This window comes from Rhinolophus sinicus, linkage group LG05 (assembly GCF_036562045.2).
Source record: "Rhinolophus sinicus isolate RSC01 linkage group LG05, ASM3656204v1, whole genome shotgun sequence".
NCBI classification, from domain to species: domain Eukaryota; kingdom Metazoa; phylum Chordata; class Mammalia; order Chiroptera; family Rhinolophidae; genus Rhinolophus; species Rhinolophus sinicus.
Window position 1 is genome coordinate 147,669,019 of NC_133755.1, and position 25,526 is coordinate 147,694,544.

At 37.3% G+C, this 25,526-nt stretch overlaps 1 protein-coding gene across 1 annotated transcript; it reads left to right on the forward strand.

The window, feature by feature from the left end:
• The first annotated feature begins 3,767 nt into the window (after nucleotides 1-3,767).
• Nucleotides 3,768-16,626, forward strand: GJA1 (gap junction protein alpha 1). The gene is made up of 2 exons (XM_019740991.2): nucleotides 3,768-3,957; nucleotides 13,737-16,626. Exon 2 carries the CDS (start codon nucleotides 13,753-13,755, stop codon nucleotides 14,899-14,901), a length of 1,149 nt encoding a protein of 382 aa, XP_019596550.1. The 5' UTR covers nucleotides 3,768-3,957; nucleotides 13,737-13,752; the 3' UTR covers nucleotides 14,902-16,626.
• The last annotated feature ends 8,900 nt before the right edge of the window (nucleotides 16,627-25,526 follow it).

Here is a 25,526-nt window from a genome sequence, read left to right on the forward strand (position 1 = left end):
CATTAAATGAGGGTGTGCACTAAGCACACTGCCTACATTCCATCTCTTAGTAATCTCATCTGTACCTGTGGTTTCAAATATAAATTCTATGAGTATAATCCCAAATCTTGTAACAATTTTAACCTACATTCCACAGCCCCAGTTTTAAATTGCCAGTCAGGTGTCTTTATCTAGATGTTTCAGTTCTTCATACCAAAATATTCCAAATTGAAATCATTAAATCTCTTTCAGCAAATCAGTTCCTCCTCCAGACTTCCTTTTTTGTGTAACTTTTTCCTAATCAAAACTCCAAAATCAGCTTCCACACCTCTTCTTTATCTTCTTCACTCAATCTGTCATCAAGTTCTGATCATTCTACCTTCTTTCCTTTCCTTTCTTTGTCCTAGTACTCTAGTTCAGGTTCTTGAAACTCACTCTTTTACCATGTCAGCAAAAGAAATGTCCAAACCTGTAGAGAATTTTTGTAACTGTTTATTTGAGCCAAACTGATGACATATGCCGGGGAGCAAGATCTCAAATATTCTGGAGAATAACAATTTTGCAGTTTCTTTATGCATTTGAAATTAAGGAACAGACTGAGGCAGATTACAGGAAGGTGGGAGAAAACAAGGCAGGGATTGGATTACAGGATAGTTAAGATTATCTGCTCTCTTGAGGGTGGTTACACGTTAGAAAGAGTAGTCTGAAAGGGTGGTTAAAGAGACATTTCAAAGCTGTGTTAATTTAGATACAGAGAGACAATGGACAGGGCTTACTTAAGGCAAAGAAAAAGCTTTTCTAAAGTTATATGCCTGGGGAGTGACTACCCACCATGACCTGCCCAGTTAGGAATTTATGATTTATTACAGCATCCCTTTTTTTGTCCACTGTCATTACAATATTCTCCTTAATAATCTCTCATCTACAGTCCCAAAATATTTTTGAATGTTTATGCTACTCATTGAAGTGAGAGTAACCTGCCAGAACTTGTGTGAGATAGGTATTTAAAGTACTTAAAAATTAATCCACTTATCTGCTAAAATTCCAGAAATTGGTATTCTGAAACAAAGGCAAACATCCAAAATGCAGTTGGTTCTCAGATTAAAAATACTTCTCACAATTCTGAAAAAGAGTCTACTCTTCACTGTGCCAATAATGTGCATTTCTCAAGACACAGAGCAACATGGTTAAAACAAAGTCTAGGGTCTGACTCATGGTGGTGACTAAAGAAACCATACAGATGACAGGAACTGTAAATGACTGTCCCTCATCCCTCTTGAGCACTGTTGCCTGACTAGTAAATTAGGCTGCATCCATTTCTTCTGCATAGACAGACCTGGCAATCAGAGAAGATACAGTTGGGAGAAGTCAGTGTTTATATTAATGAAATGGCATTGGCATCTCTGAGAATATGATAAAAGCACATTTTAAATAATCTATTCCATGATTTTAACAATGGAGACATGCTTCTAAGTTTAGATAAGTGGGCTTCTTTATAAAAATAGATTCTAGGTCACGATATAACTCACCAACATGGCTAGAGTATTACTGAGGTATAATAAGAGTAACTATTCAGCATTTGGAGAAGCTGCTAGTTGCATGAGAGAAAACTGTTGTCAATGTTCCAACGGAAGCCATTCACAGTAACCCTGCTCTCTTTGAGCATTCCTACTCATAGGATCACATTTTGGTGCCATTATTCCAAAATAAAAGATCACATAGAATGTCTTAATTTTTAATGAAGGATCATGAGGAAATCATTTTAGAAATAGAAGATACAGTACATCCTATATATTATGAGAACTAATTATTTAATTAGAGGCTCATGCTATGACTAACTTTTGGCTTAGAAGATAGTTCAAGTCATATCCATGAGGAACTTAATTTGGTATAAAGAAGTGCTTTGGTTCTATTTCCAATTTGTCACATAGGCAATAGACTAAAAAGAAAGGTAGCAGAATACTTAGACATCAGCCTTTTAGAGACCTAACAAAACGTAATTGGAAAGAAAGCAATTTTTGGCTTGCACAGCCCTGTTACAAAATAGTCCACTGCAACTTTTTTTGTTCATGCAAGTAATGCTGAATCAGCATTTTAGGACAACTTTTTAATAAAATGGATAATATCAGTAATAATTGTACTTGAATAATTTTAAAAAGAAAAGCAAATGATTATGTAAATTAAATGAAGCACAGACTGTTTTTAAAAAGAGGAAGCAAATTTTCTTATAAAAAATAAATCATTTTCATGAATGTATTCTGAATCGAATAAAATTATTTTTAGTTAAGATAAAAACAATAGACTCGTTTGAAGGCAAACTATAAATACAAGACCAAAACAACATTCATGGGTTGCTGAGCTTGAAGACTTGAAAGTCAGATTACAATTTCTATTTCTTTTTTCTCCTCTAATTTAAAGAAAAATACACCCTTGGACATAGTATAGCCAACAAATGAAAGAGCAATATTGTGTCTTATAACTACAACATTTCAAAAGATGTTTTATTAATCTTTTTAGTGAAAGTATATTTAGAGAAATGTATCCACCATAAAATATTTGCCTTTTCCTTTTTTTCTGGTATTTGTATTAGCGAGAAAAGGATAAGGAATGTTAAGTCTGGATGAATTTGCTTTGTTTCCAAAGAATAATGGTCAAGGGATTTCCCTGCTCAACCTTGGGAGCATCACTGAAGCCTGTTTATGGGAAATTGTCCCAGCACTGCCATCTGGTATGGCATCCAGGGAGTCTTCAAAGGAGCTGCCCACTGTAAGAATGAGGCCACATGACTCAGGCTATTATACATCCCAATGCAGAGTGCTTAACAGGAAGAGCCACGGAAGTGGTGGAAAATGCATAAAAATGATATGCTCAGCTCTACTGTCATTGTGCAGGAAATCCCATGGGTTTTAGAGAAGGAGGTGATCTCAAGGACAGTTTTGAGACCCACTTACTGCCAATTTACCATATCAGTATTTCGTTAAAAATATTCTGACATTTCACTACAAAAGATTTAGTTTTTAGTGCATTGGCATGAATGGGGCTAAGATATTATACATTTTCAATTCCCTGAAGACCTGATAGAGAGACGTCAGACATATCTAGATTTCACAGGCAAAACGTATTATATCATATATAGTAGAATCATAAATATAAATACAGTTTTTGCTAAACTGAAGAGTAAACATTCAAAGCAGTCAAGGGGTTGGAAGGTGGATTTGGGGTGGGCACACTACCACATTTGTCCATTTTTGAAATTTCTCTCTCATCCCTACCATTTCTTTTGTTAATGGTCCTTACTTAAACTAGGAGAAAAATGAGATTATCAAATAATTTACTCCCCCCTCCCTCCTTTTAACTTTACACACCTTGGCCAATATGAAACAAATCTGTACTGACTACACTCTTTTCCAGCATTTTTATTTACTGTTTTATATATATTAGGAAAGGTTGTAACATTGTAAAATACACAACTTTTTATTATCTCTGGACTTTTGGTGAAACAAGCGCTAAAACCGGTAATTGTTATCTGTGAAAAGTAACTACAAGTAGTAAGTAGCATTCTCACCTCGAATGCTTTCATTTCTTTCGTCAGCAAACTTAAACTATAACTTTGTGTCCGACCTCGCCACTCCTCTCTGCCTCTTCTCCCCCACCCGTCAACGTTCCCCGGCCTGCTGTCTAACTCTCCCTCCCCGCCGGTCCTCTCCCCTCCCCTTTCTCCTAGCCCCTCCTCCTCGTTGAGTCAGTGGGTTGAAACTTTTAAAAGCTGTGTGCTCCAAGTTAGAAAAAAGCTTTTACGAGGTATCAGCACTTTTCTTTCATTAGGGGGAAGGAGTGAGGAAAGTACCAAACAGCAGCAGACGTTTAAACTTTAAATATAGACAGGTCTGAGTGCCTGAACTTGCCTTTTCATTTTACTTCATCCTCTAAGGAGTTCAATAACTTGGCGTTCCTACTTCACTTCTTTTAAGAGAAAGAGTAAGTTAAAAAAAAAAAAAATCTTTACCTATTTGTTTCTTTTTCTACATGTAAAACTTTTCTAAAGTTTTTAAATGTGTTAAATATACCTTTGATGTCATACTGTAAATGAAACGATGAACTTGAAAGTGTTTCTATAGTTTTAAAGTTAAAATTGAACGTTCAGTATTTGTGTGACTGTTATAAAGTTTCTATTAATAATGGAACAGGTAAAATAAGATTCAGATCTTTCCAATTAGAATAAAGCACGAGTTTGCTGGATATTTGGTTCTTCATTTTAGAGTGTAATTTTACTTTCTTCGTAATCAGGAATAGTCTAGGTGCTCTGTAACTTGGGGGGTGGGGGGGTGGGTCGGAGCCTGGGTTGGAAATTTGACCGACAGCAGCACAAAAATCAAAGTGCAAATTTCCTTGGCGTGCTTGCTATAGAATTCTACACTTTCTGCTTTTTCATGTGGAAATCTTGATTGATGTTCTATAGCCTGGCAAAGCAAGCTTCTTAACAAAGTGCTTTGTTAAGACCTTGCGGTTACTTGACTTCCACGTGGTCCCTTCCTAACATTTTTCCCTGGTAAACAAATGGTATAAAAATCAGTGTTGTAATATTGAGGTTTTTAAATCAACAGTAAAGAGTTACTTTGTTTCTGCAACTACTGTGGAAAAATTTGAGGCTCTCAGGAGAGCCACCTTTTTCTCAACCACGTTGGCAATTCAGGAGATGGAATCCTTTGAATGGGCGGTGGTTACTTACAAAGCATTAGAGGGCTTGAACACACGTTCAGAAAAGAGTGTATGCCAGGGTTCATTTCCAAAACCGTCTCCTAAAACCGGAGCTCCTAGAAAGAATATGAAACGAAATTTCTTAAACAGCTCCTTAGAGAGAGCTAACATGCCCCCACCCCCAACCCCGCAGCCGCCTTCCGCCCGGCGGAACCTGTAACCGACTTCAGAGCTTTGGGCAACACTTGAGTTGGAGCTCCCAGGGTGCTGCCGGTAGGCGAAGATGACGCTGATTTGTTATTAAAAAGGGTTCAGTTTCTTAAATGCTCTTATTGGTAACACACATTCTATTAGCGTGTTCCGTACGGATTTTGTGTGTTCTAACTACACAGACTACACGAATTCGTTTAAATGCTTGGTGTGACCCTGCAGTTTGAAGTATTTGCACCAGAGAATGCTGAAAAGCAAATAAAAATGAAAGCTTAGCGGAGGTCCGGGGCCGCGGCGGGCGCGGGGCGCTTCCTGCCATCTTAGTACCCGCCGGCTCTTCCCGGCCCCTGCGCAGCCCCAGCGTCTGGGTTTGGGAGAGGTTTGGTGAGCTGTTGCCCTGGAATCCTCCCTCACACGTCAACCCCAGCGCAGGTCCCAGTTCTGCCACCGAAAGTGGGGGTGGGGGTGGGGGAGAGGGTGGAGGGGTGCAGATGGATTGGGGACCCAAATGGTAAAAGAAGAGCAAATGATTAATTAATCTTGTCAGTGTAATTTCCCTCTCACCCCCATCCGTAGGTTTTTTTTTACTTCTTAAAATTCTGAAATCCTACTGTGCAAGCGTTGGTAAAGGAAATCAGAGTACCTTAGGAATTAACCGTGCTTAAATTGCACTTGTAACTCTCCTGGAAGTTGTCGAAACTTCCCAAGAATGTGGGGTAGGGCGCAAAGGGGTGGGGGGAAGCACCCTAATGAAATTAGGAAAGAACTCATGACGTGTTCAAACGCAAGTCAGGTTTCGGAAACTCAAATCTAGAGTTCCGAGCAGCGGATCGCCCACACTGTCTTAGTCCGTAGCTCTCCAAATGTTTACCGAGCATCTTTGGTAAAGTTTACCCTTAAACTCTCCATCACCAGCCCCATACTCATCCTCACCCTAAGGCATGCCTGCGTTTCTTCTCGAAGGGCAAAATGGGAAAAGGGGAGCTATAAAATTGTTGGAAAAATAGACATGGCTTTATTTGGAGGTGGGTTTCTTTTTTTTTCTTCTTTTTTTTCGCCTCCCAAACCAGGTTAGTAATGACAAGATGCTTAATCTCATCTCCAACTCCGTCAGAAGTGCCTTGTGGCAATTTGAAGACTAGATTGAGAGTTTTGTTTTTTTTAAAGAAGCCTAATCTTGTACAAGGATTTCTGAAAATAAAAGCCTGTAGTAATGCAGAGAGCTCATTAAATTAACTCCATGCCCAAGAGTGAAATTAAGCCGTTTAGATAGAAAATACGTCTGGGGAACAATAATGAATTTTTCTATGTAGGCCGAAATGACTGGAAATTATACCAATGGCAATATGTATTTTCTGCTCTGTGAATGTGTTGAATTTTGTACTACTGAAACGCGTTCCCCCAATGTGTGATGCTTTGTAATTCCCAAAGTCAGGGTGTAGTTGTCACCTATCCTTTGCCTGGAAAATGCAGGATAGTGCTTTGCTCCCACTATCTAAACATATTCCACATTTTTCTAATACCTTTGAAGTTTATTACCACAGCTACCCCATACACTCAGTGCCTCACCCTTTATAGTTGACTCTTCCTGGGAAACATAGTTCTAAAGATACTCTGCAGCAAGGATCCAAAAGGGTGTGTTTTCAGATATTGACAGTTGCTTTGTTGCTTACATGTTTCCAATTCCTGTATAGAGAGGGATGAAAAACTTAGATAACAGTGCATTCCTTAGTTCCTTTGCTGTTACCCAGAGGTGTAGGTAGGTGTGAGCCTCAGAGCCTTTATATGTGATACTGGAGGGAACGGGACAATAGGAAAGTCACCAGTGATTAATCCCTTCTACTCCACCTTTCCTGTTGTTCTGACTTCCCTTCAAGACTCTTGGCTGTTTAAATAGATTGTTGAAGCTTGTCTACTCAACACTACTTCAGCTCTGGAAAGAAAAGTAATTACCTAGTGTTTATCATTAATGTCAATATTCAAGATAGATAAGTTGTGCTAAAAACAATTCAGAGTTTCTCTGGGAGGTTATTTTTTTAGATCCTTTGGATAACGGCCTACATTCTCCGCTTAGCCTGTCTAAATTCACCATTTGGCTATGTATATATACAGACTGCATTTTGCCAAAATTAAAACACAAACCATGGTGAGATGTATTGGGGTGTGTGTGTGTGTGTGTGTGTGTGTGTGTGTGTAAAATCTCAACGACTTTAGCCGTAAAAATGTCCATAATCTTCACATTCAAATTTCCCTACCTTTCTAAGTAATTCCTAGAAAATATATGTTATGGGTTGCTTAAAATTCACAGTAATATAAACATAGAGTGTTTATTATTCTTTTTTAGCAATTTCTGTGAGTCAGATACATGCTATAGGGTATGGCTTTCTTTGTGATTTGTGGCAGATATCTCCAAATAGAAACAAAAAAGGCAGACACTCATCATGGTTTTTCTCCCTATCAATTGATAAAGGGTAAAGTCTTCTCATAAATCAGGATGGGATTACTAAACTAGCAATATTGTATGGGAGTTATCCAATGCTCACTGAAGAAAACAGACTGTTCTTAATATTCATGTGAGCACCCTAGGGGTGTGTTAATATTATGAGAAAATAACTAGGCTATTCAATAAAAAGTCAAGTTGGAGCTTGAGAGTGAGGGGAAACATCAAGAATTGATAGAAATAATGTTTTTAAGTTCATCAGATCACAATAGAAGAACATGGCTTTTTAGCCTGCAGCTTCTTCTGACTTAGGGTTTTTCCTCTAGCACCCCAAAGTGGCCAGGAAAACCTTCTGTTAGTGAGGGAGTTAAGGGATAGCTGTTGAACTAGGGAGGGGATTGAAATGTCCCTATTTGGCGGCATCATCCTCTTTGGATGGACTCCCTCAGCCCTCAGGCCCCATCTTGTTCTGTGGACCTTGATGTAGGTTGACTATGTGAGAGGGGTGAGAGCCAGGGAAAAGAAGGCTTGTTGGTATATCCCATCCGTCGCGGGCCCCCCCCTCCGGAAAACTTTATGCAGTTCAGTGCCACACATAAAATACCTGTGAAAATGGAACTAACAGTATCATTCTTTACAAAGGAATCTAAGGATAATCAGGGAATCATGAGGCAGAATTTTCAGTAGAATAGATGTTTACACGGAATTTGCTACGCCACAGAATTAGGTAACTGTCTAGGTATAAGGAAGCAAAGGTTGTGTATTTTCTGATGAACTGGGAGTAATTTTCATGGTATCTGATTCAGATCACTTAAGTGCCTGCGTAGGCTGAGACTATATAGAGATGTGATACTTACTGGGCTTACTATCACGTCAGCTAATATCACATCTTGATCTTCCTCTTCAGAGCCCCAACTCTCCCCCAAGATTTGTCATCCTTGAAATAAACACAAGTGTAAACAGGCTACTTCTTGCAATAGTGTTCTCAGTGACAGTAAAACCATATGGTAAAATCAGAGTTAGAATATGAGAGAATTTGGGGACAACAACATGTTTTTGTTGTTTTTTAATTTTAACCTGTAACAACATAACAGTGAAACTGAATAAACATCTATGATACCTGTTGGAGTTTTGTGAGCATCCCGAATCACTGAGATCTATTAAAAGCAAGAAGCTCTTAAAGAGCGTTTTTAAAAAATGATTATTAATTCAGTCCTATTGCCTGCTCAGGAATCATTTGAAGGATATTGTTTCAACAGACAGCTCTCTGTTTCAACAATTTTCACTTGAAAATTTAGTAGTCTGCATCATGTGAGATGCTGATAATACTATTTATTTGACTATTCAGCGTCTCTTATTCTCTTCAGCACTGGGTATACAGCAAGAGACAAAACAAGATCCCTCATGGAGCGCACATTCTAGTTGAGGAAAGCAGGTAGTAATAAAACCTTGTCATGGAAGGCGACAGACAGTAAACAGGTAAATATATAATATGTCAAATATAGCTAAGGGCCATTAAGCAACAAAAGCAGGACAAGGGCAATAGGAAGTGACGGGGCAGGAGGAATGGCTGAGGTGCAACCAGAACAGGCACCTAAAGACGTGAGTGGGTGAGCCACAGATGGAGCAGAGCTGATGGAGGCAGAGCAGCTTGGTTGTTTGTTTTTCCAAGATTGACTGTTTGAGGAGAATAGGTTGGCAAGCAAGCCACGTGACTAGACTACTGACATGAAACCTGAAGAGAGGTGATGATGGCTGAGATCAGGCTAAGAGCAGTGGTGGTGGTGAAACTCAGCCATAGTCTGTTTGGGGGCGGGGGGGGGGGCATAAAACCTGTAGTATTTGCTGATGGGTTGAATGTGGGTTATGTTTATTATGTGTGGGAATGGATATCACCAAAAGAACATCTGACCGTAACTGTAGAAGAATGATCACAACTGAGTTCAGACGTTTAATACAAGGAACAGGGGTTTTTAGAAAAGTTAAAGACATTAGGAGTGTTATAGTTTTGGGCCTTAAATATTTTGGGTTCTAGTACATTAAAAATACACAAATGGGATTTCCCCTACCCCAAGAAATCCATTAAATGATTTTATCAGGAACTTTCATAGATATTTCCTGATGTATTTTTGGACTTAATGATTTTATTGTTTCAAATATTGATGACCGTCTTCCCTAAGTGTTTACTTTCAATCATAAAAAGGCGATAGATATATCAAGTATCACTTTAGTTTTCAGCAGTCCTATTTACCTTTATTTGAAGTCTCTACTCTCAGCTCACTACAGTTGCATCTTCTTGGGAAAACCTTTTAAATTGAAAGTAAAATATTTTCAAATTCTCCTAATTATTAGGACATTAGTGAGATGAAGACTTGACTGCAGCTTTGGCACAGTGATTTGTTTTTAAGTCTCTGGCAAAGGGACAGTCAAAAGTAATTTAAAATTGAAGGTTTATTTTCACTTTGAATAAAGTGTTTGAGTCCTTGTGCTCTTGGAGAGCAGGAGATGGTGGAGTGACACTGACTCTTGGGAGGGCTCAGTGAAGGGTGAGCTCAGGTCCCGCATGCCCCCAAAGCTTCTGCTCCTCGTGCTGTGTGCCCCACCCCCCCAACGCCTTTTTAGACTCTGTCCTTTTCTGCTCTCCTGACATTTCCTCACTCCTAAATATTTTGAACAACAGAGTACAAAAAAATGTCAACCCATTGTTTGCCGCTTTACCTTACTTTAGAATCACCTAGTACATTGGGGTTTTTTTTTTGTTTTGTTTTGTTTGTTTTTTAAGAAACAAAAAACTGAAATCCTAGTGCTCCCTTTCACCCACTAGTAAATCAGATCCGTTAAGACTGGTGAGTGCCCAGAATGGATGTTTTTGTCAACTGCTGCCAAGTGATTGTGATGTAGTTCAAAAAACACTGTAAAGGGACCAGATGGTCCTCAGTCAGGCCGCACTTGGGTGCCTGTGACTTCTGGCCTCTAGTCTAGAGGGCCATGAAGAGTAATAGAAAATGCAATCTACAGAATGTGAAGTACAGCATAGGGAATATAGTCAATGGTATTGTAATAGCTATGTGCAGTGTCAGACGAATGGTAGACTTGTTGGGGCTATCACTTTGTGAGGAGTGTAAATGTCTAATCACTATCACTACGTGGTTTTGTACACCTGAAACTAACTAATAAAGAAAAGAAAAGAAAATGTGATCTAACATGGTACACAGAAGGCACAGGAAGGGGAAGAGGGGTCCAGCTGCTGGCAAGCATTGGCTCCTTCACCTAGACCTCAGTCTGCATATATGCGTAGAGTTCCAACTTTGGAACCTGAAGGTGAAAGCATGAACATTCGTGATATATGTTAATATACGTTCAGCTGCCGTGTAACAAATAAGGAATATACCTGTCTCTTACTGGTGAATATAAGTGAGGTAGATAGTCTATAAATCAATGCCAAGAATTCTATAAACATATAATTATGCCCTTTCCTTATAAAAAGACAATAATTTTTCAACTAAAACTTGTAAAAATGAAAATATTAATTGGAGGGAGCAATCATTTGACAGAACTTTTGATTCACAACAAAGAGAACAACTACCAAAAAAAGTAACTATCTTTGTTACCTCTCCTTGAGAATCACAAGCATTATGAGCAAAAACATTAAACATTACCCGATGGTCTCTCTGATAGTGGTAATGACAGGTGTCTACATGTTACAGGATTGTAGGTGTCCTATTAGATAATTCATCTTATTCAGATGAAAGAGGATAGCTCATTAATGCAAATGACAACTGCGTGGGTGCTTAAAGAAAAAACAACTTTGCAATTAAGTTGCTGGTGTGTTGATAAAGAACTACTACCTAGAGAACTGTCAATGACCCCATTCATATTGTGACTCTGGGTATTTTTGTGGCATCTCAAAATCATATGAAAGTCAAGTTTTATTTTGAATAGAATGTAAAGAAACTTAGAAATTAATTGGTACAAGCATCTATGCAATCATATTTTACTTTGAATAATGATGAAACATTGATCAAAATGATAATATCTCAATATGCCTGGTCATATTTCTAAACATGTTAAGTTTGTCTTGAGCTCGATCATTAGGTGAATGTATGTATGCAAACAATTTATCACTTTACACTTGATTGTTTCTGTTGTTTCCCCCCACCCCACCCCTCAACACAATTGGAATATCTGAGCAAAAGCAGATGACACTGGCAAAATATCGGAATTCTCTACAAACAAAATTAGGGCCAATTTACACATCATCACATAGAAACTGTCTATTGATATAGCTCCAAAAATTCTGTTGTTTGTTTGACCCTCATGGACTGTACTTCTTCATTCCTAATGTAGTATTTTCTGCTAAATTGTAGGGTTTTCTTTCCTTTTACATTCTCTCACCATCAAACTGTTCATCAAAGCTAAATTACTCCCCCTTGCTTCAAGCCTTCCTGTGGCTATTTAACCCTCTTTTCAACCCTACAAGCCTTTGTTCTTGTTTGACTGCTCTTTTCATACATCAGTTTTACTGTCTAACTTGTGACTTCAGAATCTAAAATGGCCCTTTCTAAAAGTAGAAGGGAAGCTCCCTTTTTATGACCACTGGGAGAGCATTATTTCTGTGACCTGTCTATCCACCTCCCACTCTTTACCCAGCATTCTTTGGCAGCAGTCGCTAGTCTGTCCTTGAAGATACCCATCACCTGCCAATTTAGATAGGCTAGTGCATAGTTTCACTTTATGTATCAGCCATCTCTTTGTTTCCTTCAGGAAATCCCAGGCCAGGTTTCCATTTCATCTTTTTTTCGCTCTATAGCCAGGAGGTACAGGCATTAGACAGAAATGTAATGTTGGGGAAGAAGACTCCTGGATTTCATTTACTTCCTATAAGGAGACAATGGCTCATAGTTCAATACCAGATGAGAAACTTCTTTATATTTAGATAATGAACATATTTCAAAGAAGCCTATATAATCCTACTTTTAGTTACACTATTTAAAATTCCTTACTAAGCTCCTGGAAAGTCTTTACTTTGCTTGTTTTTAATTATTAAATAATCATTGACTACTGTATCCTTTTCTAAATCCTCCAATTACTACTCTGCTGAAAATTAGACTATATTCTCTATGCCTGCCACATGTAATGTTACTTATTTCTTCCCAGCTTTTAGCCTTCACTAAGATGGTATATATCAAAGCATGGAAGCTTTTCTAGCCTTAAGCCAGCTTTATTATAATTTTAAAACCAGTGTATACATTGGAAAACCTTGGACTTGGGGTCATACTTCTTCTGCCTCTACTGATAGCTGAATAATTATTTCTTATACACCCAAGACCTCAGTTTTCATCAGTTAAAGGGACTATTGGCAATTAGAAGTATAAAATGGACTAGATAACGTTTGGGATCCCTACTGTCTCTAAAGAACTGAGTCTTTTTCTTATCCCCAATAATGGGGAAGTCCTAGCCTTAGATATTTAGGTATTGTATCAGCTGAGGTCCCAAAGCCCAATAAGGGAACTTCAAAGTGTACAGTAATGAAAAGATGAAACCCAGTCGTTTTTGCTGGAGATAAACTTTAAGGTGATCTTTATTTTTTCAGGCTATAATTAGAATAGAGGTGGATTTAATTATTACCTGAAATTTGATGGGTATTTGGTTTTTGAAAGTAAGTTCCTGTATATAATGACACATTGTGTCAAAATGGTGTATTTCAGTACAACGTATTTTACTCTGGGCAGAAGGCAGACTTCTGAACCACATGAGTCACTGCTTAGGAAGAAAAAGAGAAGTAGAAATGATCATACTATACAGAACGCACAGATTACACTTGAAATTCCAAGGAGAAACATTTCAGAATACAATTAGTAATCGAGTGCTATATATATAACAGGGTTGAGTTTGGAAACAGGTTGCTTGCATGTGCATGTGCATGGTGTGTGTGTTAATGGGTGTCTTTACCTCACTTCTTAGATACACGGCTCTTTGAATAATACACATCAGCGTTTTGCTTAGGCATGCATCCAGGCATAGGCCAACCAGGCAAGAACTGTCCTCATTTATCAGATGGATAAACTAAGCAGAGGCACTTAGCAGACAGGCAGCTTCTTAAGTCATGTGTGGAGGCAGTGGCTGAGCAAGTAATTCATCTTCACAGGTTAAGATCGCAATTTACTCAGCACATAGACTCGTTGCTTTTAAAACTTACTGTATCTCAAGAAAACCGTGAGACTTCTTTGCAGGGGGAACACCGGACAGGAAGAGTTTGCACCTTTTTTTTTTTTTTTTTTTTTTTTAAGAATGCTAAAAAGATATGAGAGCTTTTATAATATTTTGACTGTCGGCTGGAAGACACTATATATGAAACTAATATTTTGCAGTCTGATCATTTAGTTGTCTTTTTTTTGTTTCTTTGCAGGAGGTGCCCAGGCAACATGGGTGACTGGAGTGCCTTAGGCAAACTGCTTGACAAGGTTCAAGCCTATTCCACCGCTGGAGGGAAGGTGTGGCTTTCAGTCCTTTTCATTTTCCGAATCCTGCTGCTGGGGACAGCAGTTGAGTCAGCCTGGGGTGATGAGCAGTCGGCCTTTCGCTGCAACACCCAACAACCTGGTTGTGAGAACGTCTGCTATGACAAGTCCTTCCCGATCTCTCATGTGCGTTTCTGGGTCCTGCAAATCATCTTCGTGTCTGTCCCCACGCTCCTGTACCTGGCACATGTGTTCTACGTCATGCGGAAGGAAGAGAAACTGAACAAGAGAGAGGAGGAACTGAAAGTTGCCCAAACTGATGGTATGAATGTGGAGATGCACTTGAAGCAGATCGAAATAAAGAAGTTCAAGTATGGTATCGAAGAGCATGGCAAGGTGAAAATGCGAGGGGGCTTGCTGCGAACCTACATCATCAGCATCCTCTTCAAGTCCGTCTTCGAGGTGGCCTTCTTGCTGATCCAGTGGTACATCTACGGATTCAGCTTGAGCGCCGTTTACACTTGCAAAAGAGAACCCTGCCCACATCAGGTGGACTGCTTTCTCTCTCGTCCCACCGAGAAAACCATCTTCATCATCTTCATGCTGGTCGTGTCTTTGGTGTCTCTTGCCTTGAACATCATCGAACTCTTCTATGTCTTCTTCAAGGGTGTTAAGGATCGTGTGAAGGGGAAGAGCGACCCTTACCACGCTACCACCGGCCCGCTCAGCCCCTCCAAAGAGTGTGGATCTCCAAAATATGCATATTTCAATGGCTGCTCCTCACCAACTGCTCCCCTCTCACCCATGTCTCCTCCTGGCTACAAGCTGGTTACTGGAGACAGAAACAATTCTTCGTGCCGCAATTACAACAAACAAGCAAGTGAGCAAAACTGGGCTAATTATAGTGCAGAACAAAATCGAATGGGGCAGGCAGGAAGCACCATCTCTAACTCCCACGCACAGCCTTTTGACTTCCCTGATGACAACCAGAATTCTAAAAAATTGGCTGCTGGGCATGAACTACAACCACTAGCCATTGTGGACCAGCGGCCTTCCAGCAGAGCCAGCAGTCGGGCCAGCAGCCGACCGAGGCCTGATGATCTGGAGATCTAGATCCAAGCTTGAGAGCATTCCACTCAATTGTGGAGAAGAAAAAGGTGCTGTAGAAAGTGCACCTTAGGTGTTCATTTCGTTCCAGTGGAGGTGGTACTCAACAGCCTTTATCATGAGGCTTAGAAACACAGACACTAGAATACCTGGGTTCATTGGGGTTTTAGGGGTAGGCGGGTGGAGAGGGCGGGATTAAGGGAAGTACATGTTGGTATTTAATGTAGTTGATTCAAAGAACTTAAGTTCTAAGTAAAAGTTGCATTAGGTGATACATAGGTAAGGGCTTTTTCTCTCCCCCTCCCCGCCCCACAACCCCCCTAAAAATAGTTCCTGTGTATGTGAAAGAGTGGTTGATATTTTTGGCTAAATACTTTTTTGTTTTACCGAGAAACTGAAATAACTTTGGCCAGGAAAAAACTTTCTGAACATCTAATTTCTTTTAATCAAGAAAAAAGATGGAGGATTGTTCTTATGTCCCTGCTAAAACATTCCATTGTTAAAATTTGCACTTTGAAGGTAAGCTTTCTAGGCCTGACCCTCCAGGTGTCAATGGACTCGTGCTACTATATTTTTGGTATCAGTTAAAAGTTCAGACAAGGCCCACAGGAAAGGACTTTCCATGCATTTGCAAATCTCAGCCAAGTTATATGTACATTTTTTTTTACATCCACTCGCATCATGTTACCATCACTTTTTCATCATTCCTCAACTACTAGTCACATTCAATGATTTCTGTAAACATTTTTAAAATAGTTGGGATGTCACTTAATATGTTTTGAGTTGAGTCAGGGAAGCAAGCCATGCTCAATATTTAACAATCACTTGTATGTGTATGTGTGTGAAAGAGTGTGTTTTATTTGTCATGTATTGGTACAAGCAGATTCAGTATAAACACAAAAAACAGATTTGAAAATAATGTACCCACAGTGTTCAGATTTGAACGTTTCTCATGGATTTTGTGGTGTGGGCCAATAATTGTGTTTACATAATATAATTCCTGCTGTGCGAGTAAAGCACACTTTTTTCCTAAAATGTTTTTTCCCCATGTATCTTATTATGGATACTGGTTTTGTTAATTATGATTTTTTTTCCCCTTTCTCTCTCTTTTTTAGAATATAGCAGTAATGCTATTGCTGAAATGAATGATTTTTTTTCTGAAATGTAATCATTGATGCTTGAATTATAGAATTTTAGTACTGTAAACAGGCTTTAGTAATTAATGTGAGAGATTTAGAAGAAATGCTTAGAGTGGACTATTAAGTGTGCCTAGATGAATTTTGCAGTAACTGGCGTTCTTGGTTTTGTCCTACTTAATGCACATTAATTCAGAAATTGTATTCTACTATGAGTTTGACAGTCTTTCGGAGTGATCAGCAACTTGGATGTTTGCACTAAGATTTTATTTGGAATGCAAAAGAGATCGACAGAGGTTCAGTAGTACAGGTAACTAATTTATTTGCAATATATTCTAAAGAAATCTACCAGTTTCTTCAAATGTCTTTTTAAAACTCATCACAGATGATTAGTGAAAATGCAGAGTATCATACTTTTCTTCTTGCATGTCATCTACATAAACTGTTTTGTACAATGATAAATACTAATTTGTTTGACATTCCATGTTAAACTACTGTCATGTTCAGCTTCATTGCATACAATGTAAACCTAGTCCATCAGCTCATGTGTTCTGGAGAGTGTTCTTTATTCAATAAAGTTTTAATTTAGTGTACAGATAGTTTCTATATTCTGTGTGATTTTTAAAACTTTTATTGCACCTATTCACAATTATCAAAGACATTTCCTTTGGTTATAAGGATCTGGACAAATAAGATTCACAAGATTCAGGAATCTTTGAAAGGACAATACTTATTAGCTAGGTTTAGTGCAGCATTGTTAACATGGTCTGGATATTTGTTCAATTGAGAAAAAGATAAAGTAAACAAATGTTAAATTTTGGAATATGTTCAACTAATGAGGTGTAAAGGAGTTTAAAATAAGATAATGAGTAACTTAGTAGATCGATACATGACAAAAGTAAGGATGAAAAGATAATGATGCTGAAATTTTAAAACCATAGAGCCTTCTGGAGATAAAAGAGGAACAGTGTTGGTTTGAGTATGGTTGTGCTCTGTGACAATGAAATAGATCTATGATTCTATTCCAAGGCATTGTGATGATACAGAAAATAAGATTTAAAAAATTCTGAACACCAAAGGAAAATTGAACCATTCAGGGGAAGTAGAACAATTCTGGGCAATTGATACTATTGCTGTGATTTTAAATATAAAGTATGTTAACATTTTAAAGTCACATTTCAAGAAAGTTTTTTAACTTAAAATTGTTTTCATAACTATTACAAAGCTAACTAGTAGGTTACTGGGGCATAAAAATACTACTAATTTAAAAATCTAGTTCTTTTTTTTAAATTAATTTGATGAACAAAGGTTATGAGATTTACCTACGGTCAAAGGATTATCTAATGAACAGTCAAAATAATTGGCAGTGTCAGCAATTCTTCAAGTATTATCATTTGGCTGGTGGCGAATCCAAAGGGAGAGGGAAGTTTCCTCTGTGCTTGTTTGTGTTTGCATTTACTATGGGGCATAGAGAAACTGATGAGTTGAGAGTATGTGTTTATGTATCCTACATAAGCAGGGTTCCGCGGATATGGAAGGACAGATAATTAGATTACTGAATATTAGAATAGTAGGGTGGAATTATACAATGGGTTTCTGATATATGTGTGTGGAGGTGGGAGGGCAAGCTACCTCTTTTAGCAATAGTTCTAATCCATCCTAAACATGTCCCAACTTTAAATCTTCACTTTTATAAAAGTATGTAAGCATATGATACATATGCACAGTTTTAAACTACAAAAATATATGAAATAGAAAATCAAACCTCTTAATGCTTCCCATTCTGCAACATACACATCAGACAAGTTCTAATTCCAGAGGAAATTCCTGTTAAAAGTTGCACCCACCACCAATATATCAGGCACTTTGTCAGCAGTGGCGGTTCTTCCAATGACTACACAGTCCCTGTCCTGTGGAGCTTACAATGTGAGTGCTTCCCAGAAGTTTTAAAATGATGTTCCATTCCTCGTTTTGCTTATCTTAACTGACAGCTTTCCACAACTAAAAGTAATGAGAGAACTACACAATTTATTAGATACTAATTTTGGGGCATAAAATTTTATGTTTAAAAATTGGAAAATGTTTAATCTTCTAGAAATAGAATGTTCTGTGGTAGTAGACATGTTTTCTTCTGTTCACTGTGGTAGCCGCTATCCACCTGCAGCTACTAAGCACTTGAAATATGGCTAGTGAGTGAAGAAATGAATGAATTGATTTAATTTTAATTAAATAGCTCACATGTGGCTTAGTGGCTATTGTATTGGGCAGTGTAGTTCTAGAGTCCGCTGGAGAAAAAAACAAAAAAAGCTTAATATTGGGTGGCAATTGAGGAAAGGATAGTCATGTTAGAAACGGGAATAGGGAAGATAAACTTAATGGTCCTTTTTATAGTCTTATAACAGTATTTCTTACGCTGTAAACAATAGGAAACTTACTCTAAGCAAAGCCTTTGCTTTTATATGAAATTCCCTAGTCTTTTGTTAGATAATCATATGTTTTATATTACCATTGTTTTACTTCAGAATTTTATACACAAACTTATGCTGCCTATTTTTAAAAGTGGTAGGATTGTCTAATGTCTTCAAATATTGGGAAGAAATCCAGTACCCTTATTTGGTTCAGTGTATTAACACCCTGCCCCCGTGGGTCTTTATTAAGTTTCCAGGCCACACGGGCTATTCTTTTACCTTATTTTGAGAAAATTTCCGAACCTCAACCTGCCCAGGGTGCTAGTTCCCTGCCCACACACTGCCTCTCCTAAAAATTCCAAACTTCAAATTCCAACATGCCAAAACATCTGTGCTTTATACTTGGAGGGAGAGCAAAATAATGAAGTTTGGGGGCTTATTAAAGTCTTAAAGTGAGTTCTTTTAATAAACAGCACACAACAATGTAGAAACATGTTTATAATCTTTGCTGGCTCCAACATTCTGTTTTTACCTTCTCTTGGTTGGGCAAATATAGCTGAGCCCTTGGCATGTCAGAATTTGCAGCTGGCAATTTTCAGAGCTCAAGAGCAGACGTGGAACAAACACCATAGAAACAATGCTTCAAGAAGAATAGAATAAGAAGAGTATCGTGTAAAGACGAAAGCTAATTTGGAGGAAAAATTTTACATTTGTTTCTCCTGGTCTTCAAAAGTGTTGAAATTTTAAGTCAGATTATTTCTTCTGCTCTCTGGATATTTCTTTCCAAAGACCAAATGCTTATTTGGGTTATGACGTGCACAGTAATTTCAGTGCCCACACACTTTCCTGTTGAATATAAAAACTGTCTCAAGAGGCATCCACTTTAGGAAGCAAACCCTGGGCCCAAGTCTGACTTACTGCAATGAGCCATCTGCCCCTATGCAATATGGAATGAAATGGGGCCTGGCATTTGTGCTGGAATCTCGTGTCAGTCCGTTACTCTTTACGAAACTATACATCAGAATTAGTGTAGACACACAGTAAGATAGTTTTTAGTTGCTAGGTAGCAGAAACCATGAGGGTTATTTTATTTTAAAAGTAAACAAAGAGACCACATGCTCTAAGAAAAATAATAAAATATTAACAGTTACTATTTATAAAAAAAATAAAGAGAGGTGTAAGACTGCCTTCTACTTTGAAAAACTTGAGTCAGGGTTATATATTTCAGATCTTCGGGTACATTTATTAATTCTTAGTACAGTTAACTAATTTAGAAAACTTTCCCTTTGAAAATTAAACCTAAACTTAAGCCTAAACTGAGAAGTGACTACTATTGAGATGAACTCAAACAACTCTAGAGGTTAAAGGGTAACATGTGGAGATTCACTGAAACAGGGCATGAAGCCTCAGCTCCAGCCAGAGTCCCAGAGTATGAATTAGCCATGGCCTTTGAAGACTTTGATGTGATCGTTGCTCAAGTTCAAGTTAGTTCCTCAACGCAGAACAACTGGAATTAAATTGACTTTTATAATTCTCTGTTATATTAATTTCTAATCATCTAAGCTACTCACTATATAAAGTCCTATTTAAAGATGGATACAACCAAAGAAAATGTTTGTTCTGAGACAGTTTTCCGTATTTTGGCCAAGCTTGTCACTGACTGCCTTTTTGTATACAGGTAATTAAAAAACACTTTGGGGAAACAACCACTTTACATTCATAAGTTTCAAATTTCAGTGATGCTAAAATAATTTGGAAGTTAAATGTAACTATATCCAGCATCCTGTCATCTATAATTCAATGCAAGTTAAAATTATAATAGATTTGTCTGTTATATTTTCTGTATATTTGAAATATAATTTATAATTTTATAATTCATAATATTAAAAATGAAAAAATGACAGCAGATACAACAAATTATACTGTGACTGAGATTATTTTTTTCCATTTAGAACTTTAAATCATATTTCTTCACTTTCACATTCTCATAGCTTAAAATATATGTGTGTGTATATATATGTATACATATGTAAATATACACACACATATGTACACGTATATATGCATATATATTTTATTTTTCTCTTAGGTTTTGTTAACAACTGACGTTTCAATTCTGTAATTTGTTTCTTTCCCTGAATCTACAGTTTAAGTTAAAATGGATTAAATGATAGAAAGCTTGCATCGAATTCCTTTTCTTCTTTTTACACACATTTAGAACAGTTTTGTTGTTGGATTTTGTTTATGTGTTGTCTCAAACGCTTCTTTTTGTTCATGTATGTCTTATACCTTGTTCCTCTAAATATTTACCTTTTAACAAATAAGTGCCAAGTTAAACATTTCAGTAGTAACTCTGAAATAATCTAGCAGAGATTTAACATTTGTGGTCATTGGAAATCATCAAAAAATTTATTTAATTTTCATCTTTACTCCGATCCTCACTTGTCTAGTGAACTTGCAGCACTTAAAGAGTACAAAATTGTAGGGATGGTTATCTAAAACTCCAAAGGCGTCAAGTGTGGGAACCAGGGTGCTATTGGGCATTCAACCACTTTAGTCAACGTTATAGCCAAGCTCTGCGCTAAACTGATGATTCTACATGAAAATTAGCTATTATGTGGGAGAGAAAAAAGAAAGCTCAAGAAGCTGTAATGCATTACAAGTAACATGGAATAAGAGAAACATTTCAGTGTGGGAATCTGTTCGTATAAAAGTAACCTTATATAAGAAAAATAAAAACAGTAGCTCTGATAAGAAAAAAAAGTATAATTAGGTAGTTAACAAAGGAATTTACAGGTTTTTGTTTGCTTGTGTGTTTATCAGCAGTACCTTAGCTTTGGAAATAAATTATTAAATAAAAAAAAATTACTTTTAATTTGTCATAAATCAATGTAACTCAGTACTAAGCTCATCACTTGTAACAAAGATAACCTGATGATTGGTTCAGGTATTTAGACAGGATTTTGTTTTGCATTTTAAAAAAATATTTTAAAAAATACTCTAATTTTGTGGCTAAATGCAGGATGACCTTTAAAAAGCGGGCACTGTTTTTAAAAGCCACATTGCATTAAGGCTGCAAATATTTTCAAGAATTAGAAACATGAATGTCTTATGATTTTCAAAAATCCCAGGACTTCTGGGGAATTTCCAATATTTGTAGGAACTCTGTTGCCTCTTGAAAAGTGTTCACAAAACTTGGATAAGCAAGTAAAATGTGCTTTGTGTTGAAATGCTATGTCAAGCAAAAATGATGTAAGTGAAATTAGGTGAGATATTTGCAAGAAAAGAGTGTCTGAAAAAATTCTTGCCACATTAAAAAAGATTTGGTCTTGTGTTCATCCTTATACTCTACACATTTTTAAAACATGGTGCTTTAACATGTCTTGTGTCCTTTCTTGTTATTTTTAGTATCTCCCCAAACCATAAGTGCAACCATATGTCAGGGCGCAGCTGTATTGATGGTTTGGACATGGCGTACTTACTTTTATTTTTACCATTCATTTCCATTTATAGCAAGTAACATGTATTTTTCATCCATGATCAGATTTTGCATATTTTCAGTTGTGGGCTAGAGGTTTGAGGAACAGAATACCTTTCTTCTCACGCTTTTCAATGCCAATAATTTCAAACATGAGTTTTTTTTTAATCTATCTAGGAACACTTTTTTTATGGTTCTAGGAATTTTTGGAGCTGGTAGAAGCTCAGAAAAGCTGAAACAGACTATTGGGAGTTGTGCCTGTCATTTGTTTATTGTGTGACCTTGAGCAAGATATACAGGTATTCCCCACTTTTGAAAGTTTTCTTCGGGTCATTTTGCTTTTACGGAAGACCTATATCAATACCTGTTTTTGCCAACTGGAAGAAATTTAAAGAGGATTTTTGCTTTTGTGAAAAAGGTGACAAGTGAAAATAGTTTCAGCCTTTGTTTTGCAGCGAGGTGTTATAGAAGCAGCGCACACCCTGAGAAACAAACGGCACCTCCAAGCTCCTTCCCAGGGAACTACACTCAGCATCTTAGCATCAGGAGACCGTAGTTTTGAACTGTATTGATGAGCATCAGTGCTTCATCTCAGTTTATTTTGTGCATCCATCAGGAAGATGTGTCCTCAGGTAATGGCTTCTTTGCTTTATGCCATTTTGGCAAGGTTGTGATGATTAAATGAGATATGAGTAAAGTGCATAGGATAGGCAGTAATTCTTTGAGAAATGGGAGGCATCAACTAATGGGTGTAATTTCTCTCAAGGAAAATGAACAAAGAGAAAGGTAGTTTTTATTTTTTTTTTTGGGGGGGGGGCAAGGGAAGAGAGGGGGATAGCCAGTACAGTTGAATTCTGAATGTCAAAACATTTCCTGTGTGTTTTCTAATTCTATAAATATTGTAATAAGTAAAAGAATGATCATCACTTTGCATAATCACAAGGCCATTGGAAAACAAACCTTAGTGTTTTACGTCACATTTAATGTTTGAGGACTAGAAAATAAGAATAGTATAAATATGAAAAGAAAGCAAGGTGAGAAGCATTTTAAATAAATTCAATTCCTACAGTAGATAGGTACACATAGTAAGTCACCTTCAGAACTCAGAGAATTTGATGACTCAATATTGACTTAGAAGAGTAAGGGTCAGAATGTGTCCCACCATAAAACTCCTAGATGAAGTATTACTAACATATAAAGAACAATAATAGAGAAGGGGGATAGAATGAATTCCCAGTTTAGAAATCTTTCATGGCTCCCTTTATCTTCATGGAAATCATGACTGCAGTATTTCAGTATGCCTCTAAGACATTACAGGAGCTGGACATGGGCTTTTTTGCAATCTCATTGCTCCTTATACCTCTGTAAGCCATAGTTATTCTAGATTTTTTCCAGTACCCCCAAAGCTCTCCGTTTCTTCCCTCCTGTGGTCCTTGTACAAACCGTTATCTCTGAGTCACAGTCCTTCTCTCTGACCTAGCTAACTCTTACTCATCTTTTAATTCTCAGCTGAAATCTAGCTTCCTCCTGGAACCTTTCTCTGGCTTCCTGGGGCTGCCCGTTTTGTACTCCCATGGCACCTGGCTCACTTCTGGTCTCAACACGGACTGAATAGTTCAGTGTTTGACTTCCTTAATGTATATTCACTGTAAAAACAGGGGCCTTTTCTTTTTCTCTGCTTTATGGTCACTGTCTAGCATTTTGTCTGGTATAGTACTAATAGCAATACTAACAATTACTGACTGCTAATTAATGAATACAATTGTAGCAGACACAACTCTCTGGTTCTATATCACCTATATCCCCATTAGGTAAATAGATACAGAAGTCGAAACTAGCCATTCACATTAAATTCTTCCCCCTTCTTCTATGCTCATTAAATTATCTTCTCAGTATATTAATATGTCCTTTTCTGCACAACAAACCTAAGAGATAATTATTAGTGCCTCCATTTTACAGAGGAATAATTCAAGTTAAGTAACTTGACCGAAGTCAGGACTATACGTGGGCCATTCAAGACCTGTGCCTGTATGCCTTTAGCTATTCTGCTCTCCCAGATGGCTTTGCTGTAGAGGGGACAAGACTGATCCGAGAATGGGAGGCTCTGCTCCAGTGTTTACATCTATTTCTAACTATAAACGTATGTGGTGGTTTCCTAGTTTTTATATCAGCCTCATATATGCAGAAAACACTAGGCTTACCTTTCAGAAATAGATCAGACCTTGGTAAATTGACTTTTGAGTGACAAAAATTTGGAACCATAACCCTGGCCTATGGTGATTTCACTAAGATAATGCTGTGGGGTGACACCCTCTCTGGATAGTCAAGGCCCACTCCAGAAAATGGCCCTACATCCATCTGATGGCAGCAGCTGGAAATTTTCCTTCTTTTTTTTTTCCTTTCTCTTTCCTTGCTTTGCTGCTGCTGGTGGTATTGTTCCTATTGAGTCTTTCTCCTCTTCCTCCTTTCTTTTCCTCTTCCTCCTTTAGTTGTATAAGCAATACCTTCTCATCACAAAAATACAAAGGCAGAAGTATGTAAAAAAGTGAAGGCTCCTTCCAACCCGCTCCCTAAAGGTAACCAAATTATACGCAGATATGCATACTGCCTGTGAATTATTTTATTTATTCTTTACAATAAACTTTCATGTTAAAATATATGATTCCACCTCATTTTTAATTGCTATATAATATTCCACAGGATGAATATTCTGCAGTATATTTAATTATTCCTCTATTGGACATTTCAGTTTTCTTTCCCAATATGTCATTATTACAAATAATACTGCATTACTTGGACATATAGCCAAGCGCTGCACTTAAAATTAAAAGAAGAAACTTTAGTTAGCAGAAGGCCCTTTTTTCCCAAAGTGACATATCCTAAATATTTCATAATGCTCTACAAAGAGCATGTGGTTCTAAATATGAATGACAGTATGTTTGGCTCACAATAGAAAAAGTTTTGATCATGATAGCAATTTTTGGTTCAGAATAATATGAGGCATCATCTTTCATAATCTCCAAAAATTTTGCCAAGGGAAGATCAAGAGCTGTGCCAGAGACCTCTATTTCATCTGCACTCAGCAATCCCTTTTCACTTTCTGCCTAGCTAGCTGCTTTATACAAAGACCTGTAATTAAAGGACAAATAAATTTCAACAGGACATATTGTATCACTGTGAAGATCAAGGAACAGCTCTGATCGCTTAACTTCTATGTCATCCTTTCCTAATAAACACTAGTTGTTAACACTGTAAATTAAGTACATATCTTTCCAAATAATACTTAACAGAATTGTAAAAGTAATGAATATTTATTGAATTTGAAAGGAATTTAAAGCTTAACAAGACACAAGAAGAAAAAACAACAAAAGAAAACCTCCTTTTATCTCAACATCCGAACAAAAGAATGACTAAATGTAGAGATTTTGTTTTAGTATTTTTGAATCTATGAACACGTTTGCTTTTACTTTGAAAATATTAGTGATAGTTTTTATATGAAAATCAACATTCTTCATTTTTTAGACTTAACCTTAAAATGTAAGCATTTTTGCATTAATGTCTTTTTAAATGTCTTTGAGTATTTGAGCTATTACTTAGTTAATCACTCAT

Coding starts and splice junctions, on each gene's coding strand:
- GJA1 (XM_019740991.2), top strand. CDS start 13,753: ATGGGTGACTGGAGTGCCTTAGGCAAACTGCTTGACAAGGTTCAAGCC.